At 38.5% G+C, this 21,550-nt stretch overlaps 1 protein-coding gene across 1 annotated transcript in view; it reads left to right on the top strand.

The window, feature by feature from the left end:
• Positions 1-21,550, top strand: part of DGKB (diacylglycerol kinase beta) — a 492,141-nt gene that overhangs the window by 181,768 nt on the left and 288,823 nt on the right. Inside the window, exons 14-15 of the mRNA XM_075922292.2 lie at positions 10,067-10,183; positions 17,152-17,225. Of these exons, the coding sequence (XP_075778407.1) occupies positions 10,067-10,183; positions 17,152-17,225 (191 nt within the window). The remainder of the gene's footprint in view (positions 1-10,066; positions 10,184-17,151; positions 17,226-21,550) is intronic.

Raw genomic sequence — 21,550 nt, forward strand, 5'->3', positions numbered from 1 at the left:
CCATTTTACAGATGGAGAAACTGATCCATAGGAAAGTAAGGGCATGTCTACATTACAGAGAAGATCGATCCTCCAGAGGTCAATCTTCTAGCATTCAATTTAGTGGATCTAATGTAGATCCATAAATCTACATTTATAGCAGCTCCCACCAGCACCCGGTACTCCTCATTCTGCAAGGAGTCAGGGAAGTTGTTGGGAGCATGTGCTTCCATCGGCCTCCCACAATGTGGATGCTGCTGTGGCTCGGCTTAAGGTAAGCCGAATCCAGCTACTCATTTTGCATAGCTGGATGGCATACCTTAAGCTGACCTCCATAGGCCTAAATGACTTGGCAATGGCATGTCAGGAAATACCTGACTGAATTGGGAATTAGTTCTTCTGGATTCTATTCTCATGTTTTAACATTAAGACTGTTTATCTGTTCTTCTCATATACAGTGTATGGGTGAAATTCATTCTTGTGCAGAGACAGCTCAGCACGTGTACACCTTTTAAGTAAAATTAAATCCTCAAAAAAGATGTTTCGTGAATCATGGGACTTATTCAAGGCTTTTACAAAGGGGTAAATTTCACCCTATTTAAGGAACTTTGTATGTGTGTCCTTGCATTGAAAGCTTTACATGATAGTGTTGCATGCCGTATAATGAAACTGAGATTAAAATATAGCAAGGATTTTTTTTCTTCTCAAACACATTGTATCAAATTTCAGATTCAGTTCTCTGCAAATCTAAAACAGTCGAAATACAATGGTGTTCTTATCTACAGTAGGAGCTTTTCCATTTCTTTTAAGTCAGATTGAAATTAATAATTGCCTTGGAGGAAAGAATGTATCTTTCCAACTAATTATCTGTACTGCAAACACAGTTCAATGTTAAAATGAATAAGATCCTGATAAACTGAAATGGCAGACATTCAATCATTTTGAATTATACCTTGCTGCCTGCCTCTGCCATCACTGTTATCCATTCCTAAGTTTGTTTCTCAGATCATCTTCCATTAGACTTAGATACATTATTATCTTAAATCTACTTTTTCTATTTGTGCCTTCTTTCTTAGGGGTTCACGGATTATTAGCTATTATTGCATAGGTTTATTTTAGGTTTTGAATGTAACTAATAAGCTGTGCTGTCTTAGACTTTATTGTGGATGCATTCTTCAAGTGACTGTAAGATGTCAGATCAAAGGCTCTATCAGTGCATCAATGGTCCAGAAAGGTTTACAAAGATGAAAAAAGCCCCAAAACCTGTGATCTTCATAAAACTCTTTTGTTTTTAATTTGATATCTATGGGTATGTCTACACTACCCCGCTAGTTCGAACTAGCGGGGTAATGTATGCATACCGCACTTGCTAATGAAGCCCGGGATTTGAATTTCCCGGGCTTCATTAGCATAAGCGGGGAGCCGCCATTTTTAAATCCCCGCTGCTTCGAACCCCGTGTAGCGCGGCTACACGGGGCTCGAACTAGGTAGTTCGGACTAGGGTCCTATTCCGAACTACCGTTACTCCTCGTGAAACGAGGAGTACCGGTAGTTCGGAATAGGCACCCTAGTCCGAACTACCTAGTTCGAGCCCCGTGTAGCCGCGCTACACGGGGTTCGAAGCAGCGGGGATTTAAAAATGGCGGCTCCCCGCTTATGCTAATGAAGCCCGGGAAATTCAAATCCCGGGCTTCATTAGCAAGTGCGGTATGCATACATTACCCTCCTAGTTCGAACTAGGAGGGTAGTGTAGACATACCCTAAGTGCTTAACAAAAATATCAAACTCTACACTTTGCACAAAGATAGTCTTGTTATCAAAATGGCTCACACAACAGAGAACAAGGGAAAAAGTAATAGGTAAGTTGTTTAGAACACGCTAGGCTGTGCTATATTTGGGTCAAATTCACCAATACAGCCCAGCTGGTTGTGCTAATCTCCTGTTTCAAAGCAGTCTCATTATCTAAGACAAACACCTGTCAGGGATGGTCTAGGTCAGGGATGGCCAACCCGTGGCTCCCAAGTCGCATGTGGCTCTTTGTGCCAAGGAATGCGACTCTTGCTAGTTCGGAGCCATGAGCGCAGACCGCTCATTACTGGCTGCTCTGCGCATATGCTCCAGTGCCTGGAGATGTGTGTGGCTGTGGTAGTGGCTCCTGTGAGACCTAGGCATTGGGTTAGAGCGGGGGGAAGCTGGGAGTGATTGGCTTTGGGGGAAGGAGTGGGCACATTGGGTTAGAGCAGAGGGACTGGGGGTGCCTGGCTCTGGAGGAGAGGAGGGGCATTGGGTTAGAGCAGGGGAGCTGAAGTTCCTTAAACTCAAAGTCTTCATGGATGCAGAATGAGGCAGCCAACACAGATATATTTAAATTCCAGGGCAAAAAAAGAATCAGCATGTACCTGGTTTACACTGCATTTCTTAAAAGAAAATTTAAAGGCTATTGTTTGACAGGCTGAAGCAACTATTCTGAGATATGGGTCACTCCCTTATTGTTTTTGAACCTCTCATATTTGCAGTCTGGGACAGACCTGAATTTTTAGAACTATAAAAACGCCATAATTTTCATAAGTAAAAAAAAATGCGAAAACCACTCCAGAGATCAACAAGCTGGAGTGAAACAGGCACTTCAAATTGTGCTAATTTACTTCTCAGTTCAGTTTAATTTAAAAAATACTCCCAGGACATAATAGGGCAGTAGTCTTAAATTTAAAAGACATGGTGAGGATGCTTTTTTTTTAAGTGTGAGAATATTACTGTATTTTTAAAGGTTTTTTTTTTTTTTAATTTGAAGTTTGTTCCTTGTCATGTTCTCGGAAGATTTATGGACTGTCCGTGAACTTTTTAAGTGACTAGAGACTTTTTTATTGTTTTTTGTCCTAAATGTCCTGTAATGTTATATTTATCATTACATTTTGTGTGTTGTGTCTCTCTCTCTCTCTCTCTCTCTCTCTCTCTCTCTCAAAATAAATATATAATACATGGCTCTTTGCACTCTATCCATAGCTATTTCGGCTCTTCATCTCTAACTGTTTGGCCACCCCTCGTTTAGGTGGTGTTTGGTCCAGCTATGAATTCAGGGGACTGGAATTGATGACCTCTTGACATCTCTTCCAGTCCTGGGAGTCTATGATTATAACATAACCAGACAGCTAAGGGAAATCTTGGCAGATATGGATTCTTCATAGAAGCTCTGATGCTGTCCCTTTTCTGACATTCAGAGCAGGCATATAACTAAGAGAGAGAGATTGGGCCAAGATGTCTATGTACCTGGTTGATCCCAAGTTGCTGGCCTGGCTCTTACTCTCATTCATGTTTGTGTAATACTATTGACAAGCGTGTAATAAAACAACTGTTACAATAAAAGGGAAACTCAGGTTTTTTTTCTGGGTTCTAAGATGCTTAAAGCCCAGAGAGAGCTTTTGCTGAATTAGTTCATTATACCTACTCCTGGAGTTTCATGAAAATCAGATGTCTATGCATCTGTTAGCTCTATCAGGTACCTTCAGTGCAGCTGAATGCATACCCTAGTGGGAGTAGAGAGAGCTGCCCTTTGTTCTTTTCTAGTAGGGTAAATTCACCCCTATTTCAATGGACTGAACAAGCTGTATGCACTCCTGAGGTCCCATTAAGCCTTTACATTCAGCACCAGAGGGGTTGGGCAATTGCATTTCAGCTCCACGGGCCACTAATGTGGAGTGGCACTGTGTTCCATGGCCAGTGTATCTGTGAACAACACTATGTGGCAGCATAGGATATTTGTGATGTCAGAATTTAATTTTTTTAAAGTCTAGTAGTGTATACCTTTGTATATCAACTGAGAATTTCTTCTGCACATGTGCACTGTTAACCAGTTGGTACAAAAATGCTTTTCATCAGAATCTCCTAGCTTTGGACTAAGATTCCAAAAAGTAAACGGACAAAGAAATAAAATACTTGAGACAAAAGGTGTGTCTAAATTATTTCAGGCTATACAGAGATTCTTTCCACATTCTTTCTCTTAATCTGTAATCAAGTGTCTCAGCCTCATTTGCAGAAATATGAATCGTGAGGTGAGGGTCATCATAAACCTGCAAAAATATATTTTTGTGGAAGATTGTTAAAGATAGGAATAAATCAGCTCACTTGTTCATTGTTTATTCAGCATGACTATTGTAATTTAGCAGTCCTTTTAATGGACTACCCTCCCCCCCAAAACAATTATTCTAATGTTTTGGCTGAAGCTTCTTTTTTCCAACAGACTCTACCCACTTTAGGAATTTCACTCCCTGAGGTGCGTAAATAGAGGTGTCCGTGTCCGTGTCCGTGTCCGTGTCCGTGTGTGTGTGTGTGTGTGTATATATATATATATATATATATATATAAACTGTAAAAGGATCATGATATTGCAACATTCTTCTTGCAATAAAGTGCATTTTGGGGCTAGCCTAGTGGTTTAGTAGTGGATGACCAGTTTGTCATAAACAATAACTATTTCAGTTTGTATAAAACAATAACTATTTCAGTTTTCAGGTTCTTTCTCTCTCATCCCCTGGATCCGCAGGGGATAGAAGCATTCTGGAGGCATTGCTCCAAGGTACTCAACAGTGATTCCCTAGAGTGATATTGATCAAAGTTCCGGATAGTGTGACAAAACAGGGATTAAAAGGCAGAGAAAAATGGGGATAAAGAGTGGGAAAATGGATAGAATTAGAATACTCTCTTGGTGTTAACAAGGTTTATTTTGAATGTTATCAACCAGAAAAATGGACAGAAAAAACAAACAATCTGATTTTTTTTAAGCCATCAAAATGTACATTGTGCAATTCGCTCAAGTTCACCCATGTCCATCAGACAAAATAATTAACAGCTACATCGTTCATTTTATATGTCCTAATAAAAAAATCATTGACTAGAACATAGCTGTAATATAAATGCCTCCTGCCTTGGAAATAAATGTGTGCATTTTGCAATTTCATTTATTTTAAGTCTCAGCTTTGTCAGCATTAATTTAGAAGTTGCGCACCACTATTTGGAAATGATTTTACCAAATTGTTATTATCTCTTTAAAAATGACATTTTTAAAGTTTCTGATAAAACTTTGGATATCATAGTAATATTCATAGTAATATTCAAATATTTCAAATTAAATTGAAATTAGAAAGGAACCTTCATTTAGATGTTGTTTGATAAAAGTATACAAAACACCAGTGCTGGGGATTTAAGAAAAGACATTTGTCCATGAAATGTAATTGTTTTCTATTTGTATTAATGCAAACATACAGTAAATGATTAAGATGTAGGTAATAATATAAATGTATATACACTATGGGCCAAATCCTTTTTGGTGAAGTGGACATTAAAACGTATGCCAAGCACCTGGGTTGTGGAATAGAAGGTAGAGAGGACACTCTTCTGGTTCTTAATGACTTACATTCTGGTGTCCTATATGTACCTAAGATAGATGGCAGGAAGTACAGAGATTGTTTGGCTAGCCTGTGTACATGATGGACCAAGATTAGGCAGTTCATGATCGGAAGCACACTGCAGCGTGCCACTCACTCTCTTTCTACCGGTACATCCCTTTTCCAGCAGCATCACACCCACAGTCACTTTAAAAATGACAGCAGGTGCCTTATAACATTAGGAAATGTTAGGAAACATTATTTTAGTTCTGTACATTTATGATGTTTAGAATTGCAATTTGGTGTATTGCAACACCGTTTCTGAAGCAGATATTAGATGCACTGAGGCAGTGCCTTGTGGGAAAGCCCTATACAGGTTATATTCAATAAATATATTTTTATAAATCACAATAAAACAATAACTATAATAGATATGTCTGTTCTGTAAATTTGCATAACACATACTAGAATTCTATAGCAGTAATATACATTTTCCATTTTTTATATGGCATAGCTATATAAGAGAAAACTCACATGTTTCTGTTAAAGACTATAGGATCTTTCTGTTTCCAGCGTATAGAGAAATTTTATAATATGACTGCAGGAGACACTTTCTTGTACAGTTAGGCAAATTGTAGTCTAGTTTAAAGCACAAGTAATAAAATCTGGATAAAGGATGTGCTGGAAAGGAAAATATCAGCTGTAGTGTGGACTGAGGGGCTTTGCTGTTATCTGTGTTTCACGCTGGGATTAAAAAAAAACAACCGTGCTTGAGGTAATCATCACTTGCTGCTTCTAGTTTGTGAATAATCAATAGCAGCAGGTTTGGGCATTGTGGTAAACATCCCTTTTGTTAAGACCATTCTGTGCAATGTAAAAATACTTCTTCGCTGAGAAACAGCACAGTATAAAATGTGACTTTTAACAACACATTAGGAATAGACCTATTTTTAAAATAATGTATTTTTTCTTTTAAAAATTATTTCCCCCTTTATATGTTGGATTTTACCACTTCCCCTTTTATTAAGTCTCCTGGAGTAACTATACAATATGTTGCTCATTTTATCACTGGTTAAGGTTTGAATTCTTCTCTGTCCACATACTTCTGTCCTTAAGCCATTTTTGTATATCAGCCATAAATGGTTTGAGATTTGAAAATATTGCAACCTCAAGAGCCATATTTGATATTTTGCACCTGTGTGTTACAAAACAAAATCCTACTTAACTCAGGTGTTTTCTCTTGATAATTATTTCCAAAGTTGTTTAGCATGTAGAATATTTCTTGCTGTGTAGAATTCGTTTTAATATTTGAAATTTTCTCTCGTTACTCATATGATTAACGGGTTACCCATTTAAAAATTCTAGAGTGGGCTCAGTAGATTAGTGCAATGTGCACCTGAGTTTTACTCTTGTGTTAGATAAAAAATGAAAATAAGACTGGTTCTCTCATCCTGGTCCCAATTTGTAAAATCATAAAAACTATATGTGGTTATTATGCTTGGGACAAAACAAAGAGTATGTATTTTGCAGGCAAGTGTTGAGATGTATTTCAGGGGCTATTCAGCTAAGCATGTACAATGCCTGACTAACACTTTTAGCTTGTTCCTTGACTAAGCATTAAATGTGCTTTGATATTCATAACAACTAAGTTATGGGCCAGTTTCTTGGCCCAGTGAAGAAGCATGTGCTCACACAAGTATGGAGGAGACTTGCAAGCTCTTCTGAGCATGTTCCAAACTCACTGAGATGCACCTGCAAGGCTTGTTCAGGCTGGAGGAGGAGATTTAAGAGGGGGGAACTTAGCACAGAAAGGGGTAGTGAACAGGAAGCAGGGCTGTTAGTGTGAAGCGCAGAGAGTGATACAGATAGTCCTGCAGAGGAGGAGAAAGCAATGAGATGCACCACTCCTAAAGCAATATGCCCTAGGAAGAGTGATAGATGGTAAATCCTGTGAAAGGGTAATAGACTCTGGGGGTGCATCTGCACAGCAGCATTATTTTGGAATAATGGCCATTTGAAATACATTTGAAATAATGGGCAGCTTATTCCAATTTCTGTAAACCTCATTCCATGAGGAATAATGCCTATAATGAAATAGCGATTTTAGAATAGCTGTAGTGTGGACACTCCACTGCTGCTATTTTGAAATAGCTCCTCTCCAGGCCATTCAAAGTAATTACTCCCCACTGCCTCCTGAGGCTTTTAATCCACGTTAGGGAAGTCCACCTTGGATTATTTTTGAGGCTTCCCTGTAGTGTAAATGTGCTATTTCAAAATAGGCTATTTTGGAGCATTTCTTCCAGAATAGCTTATTTCAAAATAAGCATGCAGTGTAGACATACCCTGGGAGACGAAGCCCTTAAAGCTGAATATTCCAGGCTGCCTGACACGCTGTCCTTCTCTCTCACAAGGGGAAGGGAAAAGGAGAAACCAATCCTTTGTCCCTGTGTGGCTGCCTCACAAAGTGCACCAAGTGCTAACAGTTGGGGGAGAAAAGAGGGTAAACAGTGAACAATGGAAGCTGAGGAGCTCCAGGGAGCCCTTCCCCAGCACACTATAATTCTATTGTACTGGCACAGTCACATAAAGTATCGAAAAGGTCAACTTAATTGGCCTTTTGAAGATTCTCCCTGTATAGAGAAAATATCCAGCAAGTACAAAGTGCCATATTTGTCCAGTGCTACATTGCTGTATCCTCCTATTGAAGGTCAAAGTGCTATTGTACTCTAGCTATCCATGGGTGCTGGAAAGGTCTCTTTATGGCCATAAGCAGTCAGGTACAACTTAGAGCACCCTGAGGCAACTTGGAGCACTAATTTTTGCCACAGCAAGTATGCTCCCTGGCACCCCCCTGATTTGAGGAGTACAAAGATGGTACCAAGACATATAACAAGTGCTGTGCAGGCATTGTATTAAGCTGAAAACCTGTCAACTATGTCAAAGAATCTGTGTCAAAATTTCTTACTAATTATTTTAAGCTGCTTGAGAAAGAGTGGGACAAAATAATTGCAGTGAAATCCCATTGGCTTTGTTGAAAGTACACCAGGGATTGATTTGCCCCAGTACATAACATAAATTATTGCATTTAATATATTGCTTATTGAGCACAGTTTGAGGCAAGTGTGAGCAGTGGCACAAAAGTGTCCTTCATGTGGTTTCCTGCTGAGGTAGTTTTGTGCCAGTCTCATCCCCTGGCTAGTTTAAAGTCCCTTTGCATGTCTCGAGTGACGTGAAATTTAATAGAGCACAGCCCAGTACAGGCAGTCCCCGGGTTACGTACAAGATAGGGACTGTAGGTTTGTTCTTAAGTTGAATTTGTATGTAAGTCGGAACTGGCTTCCAGATTCAGCCGCTGCTGAAACTGACCAGCGGCTGACTACAGGAAGCCCGAGGCAGAGTTGCTCTGCCCTGGGCTGCCTGGAATGAGCCGCTGATCAGTTTCAACAGCAGCTGAATCTGGACGCCTAGGACAGAGCAGCTGGGGCGCTGCCAGGTAGGTCCCCGCAGAGGCGGCGCTGCAGGGACCAACCGGGCAGCACCCCAGCTGCTCTGCCCCAGGTGTCCCCAAGTCAGCCGCTGCTGAAACTGATCAGCGGCTGTTTCCAGGAAGCCCGGGGCAGAGCAACTCTGCTTCGGGCTTCCTGTAATCAGCCGCTGATCAGTTTAAGCAGCGGCTGACTTGGGGACACCTGGGGAAGAGCAGCTGGGGTGCTGCCTAGTTGGTCCAGTAGAAAAGCCTGGTCTGCTGGGGTGCGCACTAGCCCACATGCTCATGCATCAATATTATCAGAAGTTGAAGCCTGATGTAGATTAGCAGCCTGCTGTGCTCTGTCTAGTTTCTCCCGTCCACAAAATGTATCTCTTAACAATTTGAAACCATTATTTTTAAATCTATTTAATCAGTTTCTGAGTGGGGAAAAAAGTATCATGGCAACCTTACAGGCTAACAGATTTATTAGGGCATAGTGTTTATGGGTAAAACCCACTTCATTGGAGGAATTAGAGTGGAAATGACAGTCAGGTGTATACATGGAGAATAGTGATCTGTTAAATAATTTCATTTTAAATTATTAGTATTTTATGTGATTAGTTTCTACATTAGAGTGCCCAAACCTTGAAAATGGGGATAATACAATGGCATTAACTTTCACACCATTGCATCTGTACTGAGAGTGGACAGTTGTCATCTATCTATTGCCTAGCCTCTGTGGTACATCTAGGTACATAAATAGATGTGTGAAATAGACAAATGTTACTTAAGGTACGTCTACACAGCAGGTCTTAACTCAAAATAAGCTACGCAAATTTAGCTACATCAATTGAGTAGCTTATTTTGAAATTGGGAGCATCTACACAGCACTTATTTCAAAATAGAGCACTCTTCCTCTAACATCTCTTACTCCTCGTACAATGAGGGTTACAAGAGTCAGAGTAAGAAGTCCTTCAGATTGCTAGTATTTCAACATTATTTTGAAATAACTTCCTTTTGTGTAGATGCAGACTAAGTTATTTAGAAATAACGCTAATAATTTGGAAATAATGTTGGTGTGTAGATGTACCCTCAGTGACTTTCCTGAGATCTCATTTCCACTACAGCATGGTCTGAATATTCACCTGTTGTGGAAAATTCAGAAAGTGGATCCATTATGCCAGGTAGAGTAATAATGTATATCGTGATAAAGTGACTTTTTGTACTTTTCTTCTAGGAAAGACAAGCAACTGTGAAAAAGGAGAAAAGCTGCTCCCAACAAATCAACAAATTGGGAGAAAGGACCAAGATGCAAAGAGCAAATTCTGTTACTGTAGATGGACAAGGTCTTCAGGTGTGATTCTTGTTGTTGTGGGGTTTTATTTTTATACTGATATTTATAGATTAAGAGAAGACCACACATTGAGCAACCTTAAAAAAGGAACCATTTCCCACAATACAGTATGAATATTTCTAGTACTTCTAAGTATTGGAAAAAACTACAGTCACATTCGTTTCACTTCAATTGTATGCAAAGTATTAGAACAAATTTTGAAAGAGAAAGTATTTAAGGACGTAGAAATAAAGGGTAATTGGGATAAAATATAATATGGTTTTACAAACGGTAGGTCATATCAGATCAACCTAATCTCTGTTTTTGAGATGATACCTTATTTTTTAGAGAAAGGAAATGCATTAGATCTAATCTACTTGGTTTTCTAGTAAGGCGTTTGATACGGTTACATATGGAAAATTATTAGTTAAATTGAAAAAAGTAGAGAGAAACACACTGGAAAGATAAATAAAGAACTGGTTGAAGGGGACACAATAATGGATCATTGTGAAAGGAGAACTGTCAGACTGTGGACAACATTTTTGGAAACAGGCTTATTTAACACTTTCATTAACACAAAAAGTTGAGTTTGCTAGTAAAATTTTCAGATGTCACAAACCTGAGAGGTATTGCCAATATAGAGAAGAATGAGAACATTACACATGTTGATTTAAATGTCATCCAAAACTGAAGTAATAGAAGTGGGATGAGAATTTAATAGTGCAAAATGCAAGCTCATATTTAAAGACTAACAAAAAGAATATTTTCTACAAGCTGCAGAAGTGTTAGAGAGGAGAAAGACCTGGTTAATCACAGGATGACTATGAACTGCCAATATGTTGTGGCCATGAAAAAGGACTAATGCAGTCCTAGAATGTGTCTGGGGAAGTATGTCCAGTAGTGAAAGAGAGAGATTATTACCATTGGGCAAGTCCCTGGTGTAGCCTCATCTGGAATAGTATGTGCAGTTCTGGTCCCCACCTTGTGGGGGAAATTAAGGAGTTTGTTTTGTTTAGTCTAAGAAAACAAAGGATATGGGGGAAATATACATGCTTTCTAGAACTACACCAGGAAGGGAGAGGAGTCATGTAAGTTAAAGGCCAACATTGACTCAAAAGCAAACGGATATAAACTAGCCATTAATATGTTAAGGAACTAGCAGGACAGGGCTCTGAGTTAATACATAGAATTCTTTCCCGAGTTTCTGACTGGGTCCCACCCTCCTCCTAAGAATCTAACTGATCAACATATTTGGAGTTGGGAAGGAATTTTTCCCCAGATCAGATTAGCAGAGACCCTAGGAGTCAGTCTTTCACCTTGCTCTGCAGCATGCTGTCTTGAACTAGAGTAAATGATGCACTCTCTATAACTTGAAATTAATAAATCAAGATTTGATGACTTCAGTAACTGAGCCATAGGTTCTGGCTCCTACAGAATGGATTGGTGAGGTTCTGTGGTCTGTGATGTGCAGAAGATAGGACTAGATGATCATGATAGTCTTTTTGGTTGTAAACTCTATGGCTGTGTCTAGACTGGCAAGTTTTTCCGCAAAAGCAATTGCTTTTGCGGAAAAACTTGCCAGCTGTCTACACTGGCTGCTTGAATTTCTGCAAGAACACTGACGATCTCATGTAAGAAATCAGTGCTTCTTGAGGAAATCCTATGCTGCTCCCGTTCGGGCAAAAGTCCTTTTGCGCAAAAGCTTTTGCTCAAAAGGGCCAGTGTAGACAGCTCAGATTTGTTTTGCACAAAAAAGCCCCGATCGTGAACATGGTGATTGGGGCTTTTTTGCGCAAAATCACGTCTAGATTGGCACGGACGCTTTTCCGCAAAAAGTGGTTTTTGTGGAAAAGCATCCGTGCCAATCTAGACGCTCTTTTCCGCAAATGCTTTTAACTGAAAACTTTTCCGTTAAAAGCACTTGCGGAAAATCATGCCAGTCTAGACGTAGCCTATGGGTCTATGAGATCCTCCACATCTGTGAGGGTTTTAGGGTTTTTTTATTTTATTTTATAGTTCTTCCTAACAAAGTTTTTATAAGGACTCTGATTCAGTTAACAAATTGAATAAATATAGTACATTATCCATTCATGTCGGTATCCTAATTTTCTACATAAAGACACCCTGATGCTAATTTTGTGTGGCTGGGAAATTAAGGTTAATGTGTATTTTTAACTACTTCATTATATAATAAGATAACAAATGCTTATACTTAGTTGGATCAATATTAATCCAAGACAATTTTTTTATTTTATTTAATGTTGCCATCTCCCTTTCAACTATGGAAACTGCCATGGGTAATTTAATTCAAAACAGGTGTTCAAGCAGTTTAATTTGGAATGCAAATATTTGGATCAGAAAACTTAATATTTGGCACTTATTTAGTGTTTTATAGTCTCAAAACACTATGTAAACATTAACAGATCCTCACAAAATTTCTGCGAGATTATTAGTATGGTCCTCATTTTAAAGATATATCTGGTCTTCTCCTATTGAAAATAGTGGCAAGATTTTTATTACAGGATCGGGCTCAGATAATTTAAATGTAACTTCAAGAATGCCTTCTTTAAATTAAATTAAGGCATGAAAACGTTCACTAATTTAGTCTACATCTCAGGTTGCATTTTGAATTATCTGGAAATGTCTACATTATTTAGAAAAGTCATTTAGAAAAGCTGTAAGAAATTAATTGAAAGAGACCTTATTTTTGCAGATGGAACAGAATAGAAATTGATTATTAGGCTATTTGTATAGTTCAAGAACTTTTACTTGTGATATAGTTGGACTTCGAATTATAAAAGCTAGGAAAGGGAAATAATTGCATCTGAGTTATTTTGTTTGTTTAGAAAAGTATCAAGAAATAATACAGTCACAGAAGAATGTGAAGGTAACTCACTGGCATTGGAGATCTGTACTACTTAGAGAAGACTATTAATCATAGTTAAGCACATTAATCTTACTTCTTTCTAGCTAACCAGCATAATGATCAGGATTATTATTTCTAATTAGAGGAAGTAATAGATCATGTGTAACCTTAGGATGAGTCTCATTAATTAACCTGAGTCCTAAAGGATTTAAGATAGGTAGTCCATCTTTGTCACAGTGAGTATCATTGGTTTACACTTAGTTCACAGGAACAAACATCATCGGAATTGTACTAATCAGCCAAAATTGATTAAAATTATAGATAAGAATTAAATATATGACAATCTTCAATATATCCTGCAATTTTATAACTAATGTATACTGCTACACAAACACCCAAATCATATTCTGTGTAGATATATTGGGCCTGATTCTGATGTATTGCTTTTACATTTGGATAACTCCATTGACTTCAGTGGAATTACTCTAAATTTATCCTGGTGTGAATTAGATCAGAATCAGACCCACTCTGTCTACAATTATAAGTGGCACTGGTAATGCCTTCTATAGCAAAGGTTGCCTAATATTACATTTTAAGATCTTTTTTTCAGTTACTCGTTGCATTACTAAACTTTAACTGAAATTTTCTATGGTGTATATCTGTCCTAGAAATATTTTCACTGAAGAGGCTTTGCCATTTCAGAGAAAGATTAAGGAGAAATACTTTATTTTGCCAATGTTAAAATAAAAGGTATAGTCATTTCATTGAGAGAAACTAGTACCTCCATGCTTTGGTGGCAGGATTTGGATTTTGGTAGAGAACTTGAGCTTTTGTTAGTATTTGCTTTTTGCTATCTCCATCAAACAATCAAGATAATTTGGCTATTTTATAAATCAAACTCAGTGGAGATTTGCTGAAGTTTAGCAGATAAACTTCCTGAAGATTCCATCTTTGCTGAATATGCCTCAGCCCAGAGCTAGAAGAGCTGAACAGGACTTTGCTGCTGGGATGAGGCACAACAGTTGAGAGCAGGGACAATCTTAATTCTGCCTTTTTTTTAACTTTTGCGCATACAACATTACAACATTAGTGTGCTTTTAAGATGTTTTTGAATGTAATGTTTGAATAAGATGGTATTGAGAACTGTAATGTAAAACTGTTGCTTAACTAATGAAAAGGGATACAAGATAAGATCCTCAGCTGAATATTTTCATAAATTTATGTCCATCAAGCCATGATAATTTACATCAGTTGAGGACATGAAAGATCATATCTGAAAGTGCAGAGGCAGTATATTTTCTACTAAGGTGGTGATAATTTTGCTTTTAAGCTAAAAACTGACATCAATATCTCATGTTTAAGGCTCTGTTTAAGCCATGGATATTTTTAGTAAAAGTCATGGACAGGTCACAGACTGTAAACAAACTTTCACAGACCCAGGACTTGTCCATGACTTTTACTATATACCACTGACTAAATCTTGGGTGCAAGACCCAGGGATTCCATAGCTTCTTGTGGGGGCAGGGACACTACAGCTTCTGGGGTGGAGGGGGGGGTAGCCTGAAAGTGTCACGAGTGCTTGTAGGGAAGGGAGGTGGCCAGGGGTTCCAGCTGGTGCTCAGGAGTGGGATTGGCAGGACTGGGAAGCTCCTTACCCAGCTTCTCATAACCCCTAGGAAGTGGTGACATGTCCCTCCATTAGCTCCTAGCTCCCCATATTGCCTCTCTTCTCCATGTGCCAACTCCGCAGGTCCTATTGATGGGGAACTATAGCCAATGGGAACTGCAGGGGTGATGCCTGCAAATGGAGGCAGTGTAGAGAGCAAAGAGCTGAAGGAGGGAAATGTCACCACTTCTGGGGAGTCCCCTAAGGTAAGCACCACCCAGAGCTCCTCACCCCCTCCCTCACCAGCCTTGAGTGCCCTCCGACAGCCAAACTTCTGCTGCAGCTGGGGGAGAGGGGTGCAGTGCCCAGTGGCCATAGAAGAGGTGGACAATCATTTTTGAAGGGGAGGCACTTTTCAAATTTTGGGTGGAAGGAGTGGGGCCAGGAGACTTCTCGTGCTGTCCCTCCCACATGCCCTGATTGGCCTGGCGGTGGTGGAGTGCGTGAAGTGTTTGCCCTGCTACCTCCACCTGCCAAGGGCACGCAGTGCCTAGTGAGAACTGACAGCTGTTTTGAGCATCTGGCAGTTCCCTCTGGTGTCACGCACCCCTGGCGTCACGCACCCCTGGCAGGGAGGAGGAGATTTTGTGTGTTCCCCCATCCCCATCTTTGGCCAGTGGGCAGGAGAGCAGCAGGGCAGCCGCAGACTAGATCAACTGGTTTGGAGGGCCAGATTCAGCCCGTGGATGCTGTCTTGCCCAACCCTGGGCCAGACACTGTCCCATGTGCAGCTGGTGCAGCTCGCCAACTACATCAGCCACTGCAAAAGTCACGGTGCTCCTAGAAAATCATGGAATCTGTGATTTCCATGAGAAACTTTCAGCCTTAATTATATTACGTCCCCAATTGAGGGGAGGGCAAGCAGATGAAAAACATCAACTTCTTCAATATCAGTATTTCTGTCATTGACTGGTACTATGTAGCACTTTAAAGACTAACAAGATGGTTTATTAGATGATGAGCTTTCGTGGGCCAGACCCACTTCCTCACATCAAATAGTGGAAGAAAGTAGTCACAACCATATATACCAAAGGATACAATTAAAAAAAATGAACAAATATGAAAAGGACAAATCACATTGCAGAACAGAAGGCGGATGCGGGGGGGTGGGAAGGGGGAGGAAGGAAGGTAAGTGTCTGTGAATTGCTGATATTAAAGGTAGGGAGAGTGGGATGTTTGTGAGTTAATGGTATTACAGGTGATAATTGGGGAAACTGTCTTGGTAATGGGTGAGAAAGTTCAAAGACTTGTTAAGTCCTTGTTGGCAAGTGTCGAATTTTAACATGAATGACAGTTCAGAGGATTCCCTTTCAAGTGCAGATGTAAAAGGTCTTTGTAGCAGAATGCAGGTGGCTAGGTGACTTAGCCACCTGCATTCTGCTACAAAGACCTTTTACATCTGCACTTGAAAGGGAATCCTCTGAACTGTCATTCATGTTAAAATTCGACACTTGCCAACAAGGACTTAACAAGTCTTTGAACTTTCTCACCCATTACCAAGACAGTTTCCCCAATTATCACCTGTAATACCATTAACTCACAAACATCCCACTCTCCCTACCTTTAATATCAGCAATTCACAGACACTTACCTTCCTTCCTCCCCCTTCCCACCCCCCCGCATCCCCCTTCTGTTCTGCAATGTGATTTGTCCTTTTCATATTGGTTCATTTTTTTTAATTGTATCCTTTGGTATATATGGTTGTGACTACTTTCTTCCACTATTTGATCTGAGGAAGTGGGTCTGGCCCACGAAAGCTCATCATCTAATAAACCATCTTGTTAGTCTTTAAAGTGCTACATTGTCCTGCATTTTGCTTCAACTACCCCAGACTAACACGGCTACATTTCTATCACTATTGACTGGTACTGATTGCTACATTTTTTTTTTAAAAAAAGCATGGTTTTAGGTCATTTTAATTAGTTAAGGTTAGTGACAAAAATATTGATCATTTTGTGAGATCATCTTTAGATTCAACATTTCACACAGTTTTGGTTCTTACACACCTGGAGACTTGGCTGAAAATATATACCCTAAAGAATTGGGAAAATTAGTTTTATTTTTTTAAAACCCTCTTTTTCTTTGAGACGGCGTGTTTATTGCTTTTGTGCTGTGGGATATAACTTCTCTTTCAGATCTAAATCATTCATTTGTTGTATCAGCAGATGTGCACATTCTTTGTCTAGGTATACACTTTATATGTGCCAATGCTGAATTGATTTCAGTCGAACTTATATTTAAAATGGCAGCACAGCAGTACAGAGAGAGAATAATAAATTACACAATTTGTTAAAGTCAAAAGGGCATTATTGCAAATAGTGGAATTATTTCACCTGGATTACAATTACAGGAACACAGCCTGAGTTTGCATTAAGCTTGTTGCTTTCTGTCTACTGTAGTATAAATTGAAGGCAACACAGAACATTAATTAATACATGTGTTATTTTCTATTTTTAGATTACTCCGGTTCCAGGAACTCATCCGCTTTTAGTTTTTGTCAACCCAAAAAGTGGTGGGAAACAAGGAGAAAGGTATGTTTTTTTCTTTTGTTATTTTGAAGGTGTATTGATCTTTCTGATATGTTGATCTTTTTATCAAAATGCAATTGAAAACCTGAATAAGAGATCTAAAGAAACTAGTTTGAGTGACATTTGGAGTACCGGTTAACAATGTGATGCATTAGATTTGGACATCATTACTATCCTTTTTAGCAGATTGTTAGTACTGTAGTTAGTGATAAGAGTGAGTTCTCTGCAACATTTTCACTTCAAAACTCCAAATATTAATCAAAACCAGTGATTTACGTATAGGATTTAATTTGAGCTTTCATCTCTTCTACTAATTATTTTAATAATTTTCTTTATAATTCCCATAATAGTTAACCAGTTATGCTATTGTTATATTCAAAGCAATAGACAAGCTTTTTGTTCTGATGTAAATGTACCCTTGTACTCTACCTGTATAATGAACAATAAGAAACAATGGTCCAGTATTATAAGGACTACAAAATTGATGGATTAGAATGAATGGGTTAAAAATATTGAGTCCTGATCCTGCAAATGGTTATGTATGCGCTTAACTTTATATATGTCAATAGTCACATTGGTTTTAATGGGATGATTCATGTGTGTTAAGTTAAGCATGTGTGTAAGCATAACTTAGTCATGTCACTACCCCAACAAAGCCATGATGGAATGATGGCAAGGGTGTCCCTTCCAATCTCCAACTTATTTTCCAAAGCTGTGTCTGCTGGGTCCTGCAAAGCAGCAAGTTTGACAGTTAACTCACAGGACAATGGATGGAGCAGCTGAGTCCTCATGAAATTATTAATGTCAAGATGCTTGCAAACTCTCATAGAAATCACTGTCTCTGTTACTCTGAAGTTATATTTTCAAGATTTATTTCAGTCACAAGTGCTAGAAATATCATTTTACTTTCAACTAAAGCTGAGATTATAGTGTCATTGTTCAACTTCAGGAGTCAGTATGGTGCTTGTAGAGTCAATGTCTAAATCTGGCCTTGACACCCTCAGAAGGCTAGGTTACAGTCTTCTAGTCAGATGCTAAATAAAGCATTCTTGGGCACTGCTGCCATTTTTATGTCCAAAAGCATCAAAGGAACAATAGCACCCCCAAGTTGTTAGTCAAGGGAAGAAGTAAATATGATCTGTCATTTCTCTCCACTCTCCCTTGCTCCCAGAACATTAACATTACCTTAATTTGGCCTATTTCAGTCATTCCCCAGTGAGGGCTAGACACTGAGAAGGCTGATCAGTTGTTCTTTCTGGATCTAATCAAATGGTGATGCAGAATGGTATCTGTATTCTAAGACACGACAGCCCATTTAATTCATCATGTCCCCAATGGTCTCTCCTAATTCCTATTGGGGAAGGGGGACAGAACAGAACCACTGGAGAGATTATTAGAGTAAAAATGTAATTGTCTACAACTACCATCTAAGTGTGCTCCAGGGAAAAGAAAAATTAGGCAACTTTAGTGAAATAGCTAGTCACAGGCATAACCCATACAAATGTTATCAACAATAATTTATGGCTTCTTGTGTCAAAGGAGGGTAATTGATTGCAAATAACCAGCATGAAATCTTCCCAGTCAATCATCATAAAGGCTTGATTTCAGTCCCAAGAAAGTCAACCCAACCCAACCTAGTAGTCTGCTTCAACAGGCTATGTGTAGTGGTGCTACCTACCACTCTGCCTCCTGATTCTGCCTGCAAAACCTTTCCCTCAACCCCATTCACAAGGCTGGGTGCCCTTATTCTCCTCCTGTACATATAAAAGCAAATTCTTTGAACAGAACTGTCGGCATAATTATGTTGTTTACTTTTGTGCATATCAGACGGGCAGAGAAATTTTTAAATTCCATTTCCCAGTCATGAGCATACCACTCACATTGTTTCAGCCAGTTACAGTTTAGCATGAAGGGAAATATTTACAGGCAATTTCTTCCTTCTCCTTGGTGGACATATGAACTGAAATTAATAATTCATGAGTTCTGGCTTTTGCACAAAGAGTAACATATATAAATATGTAATTTATTAAAATCTGAGTATTCTAATAGAAAGCAGCATGTGTGGGCTGATGCTGACTTGAGCATATACTTTCCCAGCCAGTAGATATGTTCAAGTAAGAGGGCAGTGATAAGAATATTCTCTAGTTTGCACTCTCCATGTTACAATGTGATAGGGTGAAGATTATTAGTGTGGTGGAAATATTGAGTACGAATATCACTTGACACACTATGAACTGTACAGATAGTAGTTAAAATCAGCATTACCAAAATCATTCAGTAATGAGTCTTGACCCCAAATAGCTAATGTATGAACATTTAGAGAGCACCGGTGATATGCCCTAACCAGCAGGCTGAAGGGTCAGTGTCTCCTAGTCCATGGTCTAATTAATATTTAATTAGTTAATTAAGTAGTACAGGTCTAACAGCAAACATTGAAAGAGTGATTGACTGCTGGGTTCTAACTGGACTACTGCCTATGCTAGGTCGGTGCTCTCTTAGGAGCAATTCTGTCCGTCAGAGAGTAGTGCCACATATGTACATCAGCCATCAAATTAAAAGTGCAATATTTTGCCTTCTCATGAATAAGAGACTGTACTCCTTTATAGATAATGTTTGTGAAATGATAGACAGCATTTTAAAATCCACCTGTCACATGTCTAGGTTAGTAAACATAATGATAATTCAGAGTAGTCTACGCATCTGCAAAATGAAGCCAGTAACACACATTGGCCTTTCTCTCGTGACTGGCACCAAGGCAGTAGTAATGTGAGTGAATGAGAGTGGGTGAGGTGATTTTTTTCAAGGGACTGACAAGCATTGATAACATATCAGTAATTTGAAGAAATTCTTAAAATATGGTCATCTTTACATGACTATATTGAAGAGGTTTATTTATATATAGCTTTTCCCTCTCCTACCCAGTAAATTATACATTTATTACAAAAAAGTACATCAAGATTATGTACAGGCAATTTTGCTTTTTTCTAATTTGAAATCATTCAAACATCGTAAGTTCAAAAGTTCAGTTCAGATGTTATTAGATTCCCATTTTGCTTAGGGGAACATCTGTGGATAAAGGAGCAGAGAGGAAAAATCTAATGGAAAAACAAGATGAAAATGGTACAGAGTGGAAAAAAATACTAAACAGAGACCTTTAAAAAGAAGTAGATAAAGAAGCGAGACTACAGTGAACAAATTAATACAGTATTAAAAATGTGTTATTCAAAACTGTAAATTATTCTGTGGAAATATATGTTTAAATTACAAGTAGGAAAGGCTTTATGAACTCAGATTAGTATGATAGATTCTAGTCACTGTGGCAGAGGGTGACTCCATAAGGTCTTTGCTCATTCCTGAGTGAGAAGTGGAAAAGAATGACAAGGAAACAATTTTATCTGTTGTTGTCATTACTAGGAATTATATAAACAATCAATATTGTGAAACAAAACATGTATCCTATTTTTAGGAGACCGACAATCTTAATTTTTAACAAACAATGATTGTTATTTGTTATGGATTTATTTATTATCATCATTCTTAAAACCCCTAATCATGAACAGACACACAACAAAAAGATGGTGCCAGTCCTAAAGAGCTTACAATAAAAAAATGTGTTGCTAACTTTTTGAAATTTGTTTTATCTGAATAAATATTCTTATGGCTATTTTTGTTATGGGATATGAAAAAATTTTGTGTAAATATATCAGAAAGTCCTATTCTGACATTAACATTAGTAGAAAATATGCTTAGTTTTAACTAAGTCCATATTTTTAAGTCTCTTCATGACTGCCTAATAAATCTCTGGTCTGCTTTCCTCCTACCCTGTTGCTCTCTGTGTACCCTCTTCTCAGCAATGTTATTTTAATGTTGTCTCTTAATAATGACTCCATACCCTTTTTAAATGCTCATTCCTATTTCTGGATCAGCCTGCCCTATCAGGTGCTCCCCATATTTTAAATTAACTATCTGAACATAGCAGTTCAAGTGCTTACAATCCAAAATCACCATATATAAAACACTGGGTAAAATAAAAATAATTTTGTAATTTTTTATGGGTAAAAACACAGCTACTTTGCCATTCGATTGCACCATCAAATCAAATAGTCAGGTGTCTAAATGCTAGTATTTGCATCCACAATCAATTATTCCTGTAATTTTGTGCCAATAATTGCAGGTATAAATAATTATTCTAAAATTTGATGCTTTTTTTTTTTTTTTTTTTTTTTGCTCATCCCTTGTTTTGTCACCATACCTCTCCTGACAACTTTGCTCACCTGTTGTTTTTATAGTCTGTATTTGACTATACGGCAAGAACCTTATCTTTCTGC

This window comes from Pelodiscus sinensis, chromosome 2 (assembly GCF_052426305.1).
Source record: "Pelodiscus sinensis isolate ZL-2025 chromosome 2, ASM5242630v1, whole genome shotgun sequence".
Taxonomy (NCBI): domain Eukaryota; kingdom Metazoa; phylum Chordata; order Testudines; family Trionychidae; genus Pelodiscus; species Pelodiscus sinensis.